Source organism: Chelonoidis abingdonii, chromosome 26, assembly GCF_003597395.2.
Source record: "Chelonoidis abingdonii isolate Lonesome George chromosome 26, CheloAbing_2.0, whole genome shotgun sequence".
Lineage (NCBI taxonomy): Eukaryota > Metazoa > Chordata > Testudines > Testudinidae > Chelonoidis > Chelonoidis abingdonii.
The window spans coordinates 8,830,966-8,838,676 of record NC_133794.1 but is presented as its reverse complement, the minus strand read 5'-3'; the positions used below and the strand labels follow the sequence as shown (position 1 = coordinate 8,838,676).

The following is a 7,711-nucleotide window of genomic DNA, read 5'->3' as shown; positions in this document are numbered from 1 at the left end:
CTTTCGTGGGGGGGGCAGTGCGTGGGGGGCTCTCAGATGTGGGCTGGGGGCATGGAGGGGATGAAGTGGGTTGCTGCTGCTGACCCGTCTCTCTGGTAGGTGCGTGTGCTGTGTGCAGTGTGGGGCGGGCTCCCCTGGATTCCACTGTGAGTGGCAGAACAACTACACGCACTGCGCCCCCTGCGCCAGCCTTGTCACCTGCCCCGTCTGCCGGGTGAAGTACGTGGAAGACGACCTGCTCATCCAGTGCAGGCACTGCGACCGGTAAGGCCCAGCCCCAGTCTCTCCAGGGGAGTGAGGGAGCTAGTCATGGGGCTGCACACGGTCTCCTAGGGGCCTGACACCCCTGTCAGTGTTTGCCTCCTGGAGCCCGTGCCAAGCCCCCTTGCTTCATGCAATCTGGGCCTAAACTCTGTGGCTGGCCCCTGGATCTGGGAATTCTGGGACAGCTTCCTGTGAAATATGCCCTCCTAATCCCTGCTCCTTGGGCTGTTGGGTTAGACCTAATCCACACTGGCACCCATCTTCACTGCTAGATATGCCCCCTGTGGCACCATTAGGTTTCAGAGTCAACAGCCTTTGCGAGGAGTCAGGTCAGTTCATGCCTCCAGGGGCTATTGTTTCAGGCTCTCTGCAGACTCTTGGGTGGGTCATTTTTTTTCAAAGGTCTCTGAAAATGTTAGGGCCAGAAAGGTGTAACAGATCCAGAGCAGGGCTCTGTCTTGGGGGGGATTCGTGGGGCTGTGCTTGGGACCTGATCCTGCCGTAGGGGGGCCCAGCTGAGAGACCAGAGTTGCTAGTCCCTGAAGAGCTCCCTGTTTGGGGCTGGGCCCCCCCTGCAGAGTGACGTCGCAAGCACAGGGCACTGAGAGGGTTCTCTGGGGCGCTCGGTGTTAATGTGGGGGTGCCTCCGGGAGCAGCAGAGCTCTGACGCCCGGCCCGGTCCAGCGGATCTGACCTGGATCGAAGGGAGTTCCTGAGCCAATGCCTGTCCTCACACTGCGCCCTGTCCCTTACCCATCCCTGTCCCCTCCAGGTGGCTCCATGCCGTGTGCAACAATCTCTTCACGGAGGAGAAGGTGGAACAGGCGGCAGACGAGGGCTTCGACTGCAGCTCCTGCCAGCCCTATGTGGTCAAGCCAGTCGGTAGGTCCATGCCTCCCCTGCGCCAGGAGGCAGGTGCTTGGGGCCACGGAGGGGGGCGCTGAGCAGGAGGAGTGAGCCAGGGAGCCGTGGGGACTCACCGCTGTGTGTTTCCCTCCCCAGTTCCAGTCACCCCCCCAGAGATTATCCCAGTGAAGATCAAGGAGCCAGGTAAGCATGTGGAGAAAGGGACCCGCTCTCCATCCCTTGTGACCGAGCTGCACTTGCTGCCCCACTGGGGGTTCCAGCACATGCCCTGTGCCCTGTCCCCTCGAAGGGCCTCTGGCTGAACTGGGCCCTCAGCCCGGGGGGCACAGGAGGGCCCATCCCTCTCCTAGCTGGAAGGAAGAAGCTGCCATTGGGGGGGCTGAGCCCTGTCAGTGCTTGGGACGAGTCAGGCTCGCTGGGGCTGTGACCTTCTTCCCAGGGTGGGGTGTGCTGCAGAGGCCAGGACTCCTGGCTCGAGGGAAGAGTGGGGTCTAGCGATTAGGGCTGGGAGCCAGGACTCCTGGGTTCTGCTCCTGGGTCGAGGGAAGAGTGGGGTCTAGTGGTTAGGGCTGAGAGCCAGGACTCCTGGGTTCCGTTCCTGGCTCAGAGTGTTGTGGAATCCAGTAGATGGAGCAGGGGGGCAGGGAGTCTCTCGCAGTCTGAACGGTCGAGACCAAGAGCACAGAGAGGCTCAGGGACTGGCCTGAGGTCTCCCAGTGGGTAAGTGCAGAGCCGGGAATAGATCCCAGGCATCCTGACTAGGCCAGCCTGGAGAGTGTGTGCTCCTAACTCTGTCGTCTGGCCCTGCCTCCTTCCCCCCGCAGAGCCCCAGTATTTCCGCTTAGAAGGCGTCTGGCTGACGGAGACGGGCATGGCCGTGCTGCGCAACCTGTCCATGTCCCCCCTGCACAAGCGCAGGCAGCGCAAGACCCGGCTGGGCATCCTGAATGGGGAGGGGGGCCTGGAGGGAGGCGACCCCCTGGGCACGGATGAGAAAAAGGACGGGGATTTGGACGGGGACGACCTGCTGAAGGGTGAAGGTGCGCTCCCCTCACGTGGCCCCCGCTCCCCACTGCTGCTTGCACTGCCCCCTGAATGTGCTTGGAGAGGAGCCAGGATGCCTGGGTTCATTGCCAGGCCTGGTCAGCACTCAGGAACCCACCGACCCGAGAGCTCTTGCAGTGCATGGGAGGGCAGGTCTCTGCTCAGGGCGTTGTGAGAGGTGGGCCCTATGCTGTGTCCAGAGGAAGTGGCTGCAGCTGGGAGCCTCTAGCGCTGTGGGGCAGGAGGAGCATGTGCGCGGGGGGGTGGGGGGTGCAGATGTGAGAGGGAGGGACTCGCCCGGGGAGGGGAGAACTGCGTGGGGTGGGGTGGGGGGAAGCTGTTGCTGGGCCCAGCTGGGTGGCTGCTGGCTTTCAGGACCACGGCTGGTGAGGGGGGAAGGATGCACCAGAGAGAGGGGTACCCAGGGGGCCCCCTGTCACTGATGGGCTGAACCAGCTCCTCCAGGGGTAGTGTCGTGCGGAGAAGGGGTGCAGCTCGGCTAGCAATGTGTGGGGCTGGCTGTAGGTTTGGGAGGGGGTCTGGATTGTCAGTTGACTTTCCCTCCGCCGCAGTGGGGCTGGGGGGAGTCCTGCTCTAACGTCTCATCCCCTCCCATGCGCAGTGGGTGTGGAGCACATGGAGTGTGAGATCAAACTGGAAGCTGCTGCCAGCCCCGAGCGGGACGGGGGGGCCGACATGGACTCAGGGAAGGGGCTGGAGGATTCGGAGGAGTGCAAGAAGAGGAAGCGGAAGCCCTACCGCCCCGGTGAGTGCTCCTGCGGCGATCCATGAAGGCGGGACAGCGAATTGGCTGGACTCTTCCGAGCCTTGTCCATGGTGGCTGACGGAGCCGTCCCGCCGGATATAGCCCATCAGGGTGGGAGCCGGAGGGTGCCCTAGGCTCTGTGGAGTGAAGCCACCCTGGCCAAGCAGGGCTGAGGCCTCCCCCTGTAACCGCCCACCACTCCTCTGCCCCACACAGGGATCGGTGGGTTCATGGTGCGGCAGCGGAAGTCCCATACCCGGCTGAAGAAGGGCTCAGCGGCGCTGGTGGAGGCATGTCGCGAGGTGCTGAGCGCCGAGGGGCATCCGGAGGACGGTAGGAGTCGCATGCGCCCAAGCAGCACCTGGCCTTCTGGCATTAACCTCTGTGTCGCAGGGTGCAGCTGGGACAACACACTGCCCCCCGCCCCCCTTAGTTCTGGGGTTCTCATGGAGGGAGGTGGAGCTATAGCTTGGCAGGGTGGCAATGGGGAAACCCCCGCCCAAGGCTTGGCTTGTTCCAGGAGGGCCCCATGTCTCCAGGTTCCAGAGGAGAGTGGAAGTAACGGCAGCTGCTGTTCACAGGGGCGCCGGCGGAGATCCCTGTGGAGGGCGCTGTGGAGCAGGGTGCCACAGAGGGGGACGAGAAGAAGAAACGCCGAGGCAGGAAGAAGAGCAAGTTGGAGGATATGTTCCCTGCCTACCTCCAGGTAAGCCAGGCTGTGGCGAGACAGGGATGTGTCAGCTTCTGCTGCTGGGGGCGGAGCGGGAGGGGAGAGTGGGGGAGCTTCATTGGGCAGGGAGGTGGGGAAGGGGTCTATCTCCTCTGTTAACTCTGTTATGTGTCCCCTGGCTCCCTCCCGTCCCCTTCCCCACTCCTTCGGCAGGAAGCGTTCTTCGGGAAGGCGCTCATGGACCTGAGCCGAAAGGCCTTGCTGGCTGCGGGGGGTGTGGGGGATGGAGCTGCCTGCCCCCCCTTTGGCCAGGGTGCTCCCAGACCCAGGGTGGACCCTGGGGTGCCTGGAACACTCCAGAGGGTGCCTGGAGATGGGAAGGAGACCCCTGCCCATCTGAAAGGTAAGGGGGCTGCAGAGACGTCCTTGGCTTCTGGGTGGAGGTTGGCAGGGTGCAGGGCTGGCTGGTGAGGGATCTGAGGGGCTGGGAATGGTCACCTGGACTGTGTAGGAAGCGCCAGCCCTTGGGGCGGGTAGTGCCAGGAGCCGGGGATCACCCTTGCTAAGGGGCTGCTGTCACGGGAGGGAGGGGCCATGTGCTGGCTCAGCGTCCCCCTCCTGTGACCCCCCCAGGGGATGACAGCATGGACAGCAGCACCCTGGCCGCCCAAGAGGAGGACCCGAAAGGGGCGGAAGCGAAGGCTGAGGACCCAGGTGAGCACCTGCCACCGGGGTGGCCCGAGGCGGGGAGGGGGCTGGGGGCTGTTCCCTGTGGGGCAGGACGCAGCACTATGGCAGGCTGGTACAGAGAGCTGGAAAGGTTATGCAAATAGTGACCCTCTTATTTGAATATCTGAATATGCATGATGTTATTTGTATAACCTCAACCAGCCTGGAGCTCCCCATCTTGTTGACCAACTCCCCTGACAATAGAGATCCTGCCTAGAGTGTACTCTCCAACCCGTCTGTGGCCATAGAGCTGTGCCACTCTAGCCATCACGGCCATACACTCTAGCTACGGCTCTATGGCTGTGGGCTATTATCTAGGCAGGGTGCGTCTATGGTCAGTCTTGGAGGACTCTGGAGTCTCTATGGCTTGGGAGTCCTAGAGTGGTGCCCCCACCTTTGGAGCCATAGAGATGTACCCCAGAATATCACCCTCAGCTCTTACTCCTTTCAGGGGGGCTCCCAGTTACGGGGGGTCATCCACGGCCCTGGCACGCCCGCCCCTCACGGGGTGGGGTCATGGCAGTCATCCCCATGCATGTCTACCCCACTGTATGGGGGCTGTGTGCGGGGGGGCAGGGAGATATCCACCCCGGCTGCAGGTGCTGAGCTGGGGTGATGTGGGTGGCGTGTGTGTTTGTCTCCCAGGGCCAGAGGAGCCGAAAGGTTCTCCGGATCCTGGGGACAGTGAGAAACCGGCGACGCCCGGTGAGGGTGCTCTCAGCTCCGACCTTGACAAGATCCCCACAGAAGGTCAGGCCACCGGACGCCCCCTCACACCTCCCTCGGTTCTGTGCTGGTGCCAGCCAGGGCTGGCGAGAAGGGTGGAAGGGGGACAGTTGAACCACGGCCCCAAGCTGAGGGGGCCTCCCAAGGGTCTGTCACTGGGGTGAAATGGGAGGGAGTGGGGCCCCAGCAAACATGTACTGGAGCCCAAAATGGGTCTTGCCATCCTAGTGTCAGCTCCCCCAGAGGGTGTCACAGGCTATTCCCAAGGCAAGGGGCTTGCCCAGGGCAGCTTCCCAGGCTAGTGGTTCAGTCCTGTGAGGGATCGCTAGGGATTGGAGGGCAAGTCAGATCCCTTTGCACCCCTCTGCCGAAGCCCCTGGTGGTCCGGGGAGATCAGTCCCCACAGCTTGTCGCATAGAACAGCTACTGACCAAGCAGGAGATGGTGGTGAGACCGTTCTCAGCTTGCACCAGGTGCCTTTTGATCTGCTTCAAAAGGGCTCTGGGAGGAGGTGGTGCCTAGTAGTTAGAGTAGGGGGGACTGAGAGTCAGGACTCCTGGGTTCCTTTTCCACCTGTGCAACTGACGTACAGTGTGGGGGAAGTCTTATACCTCAGTTCTGCCCCAGCAGGTGGTGAGAATGGGACGGGGTGGCTCTGCACACGGGGCGTAAGGCCATGCAGCTCCCCAGCTCTGTGCTCACTGTGATCTTCCTCCTTCCCCAGAATTGCCCAAGATGGAGAGCAAGGACATCCAGCAGCTCTTCAAGGATGTGCTGGGCTCTGCCGAGAGGGAACAGCAGCTGAACTGTGTGGCGGCAGGGATGGAGGCCGGCATGGGAGGGCGAGACCCCAACCGGGCGCAGCTCTCCCAGAGGCCCTTCCTGCAAGGTGACCTGTCTGTCCCCTGTGTGGCGAGGGTGGCTGATAAATTACAACCTCCCTCCAAAAACTCCGGGTGTGAAAGGGCTGCCCTCTGGGGCCGGTTGCGAGAGGGAGGGCCAGCAGGGGGCGCTGTCTGTTACTCCTGGCAGGACACAGGAGAGCAAATGGTCCCATCTCCAGCCCCTTGCTGTGCAGCCTGGTTTGAGCAGAAGCAGCACCATCTAGGGGCTGGAGGGCAGCATTGGGTCACCGGACTCCTGGGTTCTGATTCCTGCATAGACCGTGTGATTTGTGGGCAGGTCATGCCTCTCATGCCTTAGTTTTCCTATGTGCAATAAATAGGGTGATTCCTGGGGGCAGGGGGGAGGAGAGTGGTGTTAGGACTCTTTTTAGGAGCTAGGCCTTCACCTGGCTTGGCTTTAGGAGGCCGGGTGGGAGAGGGTGTTGGGACTTGCGGGGGCCGGCTCTGACTCTCACTGCCAGCTCTCTGCCACATGGTTTGCCTTCCCTCACAGGGAGTGTTTCTCTGGGCTCTCTCTCCTCCACTGTCCCCATGGAGTCCTACTCGGGAGTCTGCCAGTCCCCGTTCCTCGATAACAGGTATGTTGGTGTGTGCCAGGTGGGCAGTGCTGGTGCCCTTAGGAGGGATGGGAGGGGCAGAGCACAAGGTCCTTGAAGAGATGGGGTGAATTTGGGTCCCTAAGGAGCTGCGGGCTGCTGCTACTTCAATCCAGGGGCTGGAATCTGTTCCAGCTGGCATGTGCCCTGGGCTTTGTCCACAACCCTGATGACTCAAGCAATGGGCTTTTTCCCCGGTGCAGAGAGAGAAGCGGCTTCTTCAGCCCAGACCACTGCGAGCCCGAGAGCCCTTGGGCCAGCAGCTCGGCTGCCACCACCCCTTCCACGCCCACCACCCCAACCACGGAGGGTGAGGGGGATGGGCTCTCCTACAACCAGCGGAGCCTACAGCGCTGGGAGAAGGACGAGGAGCTGGGCGAGCTGTCCACCATCTCGCCCGTACTCTATGCCAACATGAACTTCCCCAGTCTCAAGCAGGATTACCCAGGTAGGCAGCTGCTCTTGCCCCTCTGGCTGCCCCCTGGGGAAGGGAGCGGTGCTCAGTAACTAGCTTGTCTTGGCTCTTACCCATAGTCCTCTCTGGTATGAGGGCACTGAGCACTTTCTTCTATTGGTGGAGAAGTCCCTTGCTCATAGTTCTCTTAGCATGACATTTCTGTGTTGGCTAAGAAGTTCTTTACCCATAGAGATCTGTGGCATGAGCCTCCATTGGCTGCATGAAGCCCCTGGTCATGCATCTTGGGGAGCCCAGGCTGGGGGGATGTCCCGCAACTGCCCTGATCCAGCTGGGGCTTGGGACGTAAACCCTGGATGCTCCAGAGATTCTAGCTGGAGGCTGCCATGGCTGGTGATTCGGGGCCGATGGTAACATCAATCTCTGTCCCCCTCCCAGACTGGTCCAGCCGCTGCAAACAGATCATGAAGCTCTGGAGAAAGGTCCCAGCCCCGGACAAAGCCCCCTACTTGGTGAGTCTCCTGGGCGGGCCCGTTCCCCGCTGGGAGCTGTGGCCGGTGAGCGCGACTTGCTCGCGGAGGATCTCTCAGCCTCGCTCTGAGAATTGATTTGTATTTTGTGCAGCAAAAGGCCAAAGATAACCGGGCAGCTCATCGCATCAACAAGGTGCAGAAGGTATGTGCTGGGGGAGCATGCTCAGGACACGGGCAGTAGCCTTGTGGGGCCCCC

General features: G+C 61.8%; 1 protein-coding gene across 1 annotated transcript in view; it reads left to right on the top strand.

Moving 5' to 3' along the window:
- The window catches only part of KMT2D (lysine methyltransferase 2D), a 46,064-nt gene that overhangs the window by 16,426 nt on the left and 21,927 nt on the right, over nucleotides 1-7,711 (top strand). Inside the window, 15 exon segments of the mRNA XM_075061241.1 lie at nucleotides 67-264; nucleotides 1,037-1,146; nucleotides 1,267-1,314; nucleotides 1,956-2,171; nucleotides 2,798-2,941; nucleotides 3,158-3,274; nucleotides 3,523-3,647; nucleotides 3,825-4,014; nucleotides 4,245-4,325; nucleotides 4,986-5,090; nucleotides 5,791-5,955; nucleotides 6,465-6,549; nucleotides 6,771-7,015; nucleotides 7,421-7,494; nucleotides 7,607-7,657. Coding sequence (XP_074917342.1) covers nucleotides 67-264; nucleotides 1,037-1,146; nucleotides 1,267-1,314; nucleotides 1,956-2,171; nucleotides 2,798-2,941; nucleotides 3,158-3,274; nucleotides 3,523-3,647; nucleotides 3,825-4,014; nucleotides 4,245-4,325; nucleotides 4,986-5,090; nucleotides 5,791-5,955; nucleotides 6,465-6,549; nucleotides 6,771-7,015; nucleotides 7,421-7,494; nucleotides 7,607-7,657 — 1,954 coding nt within the window.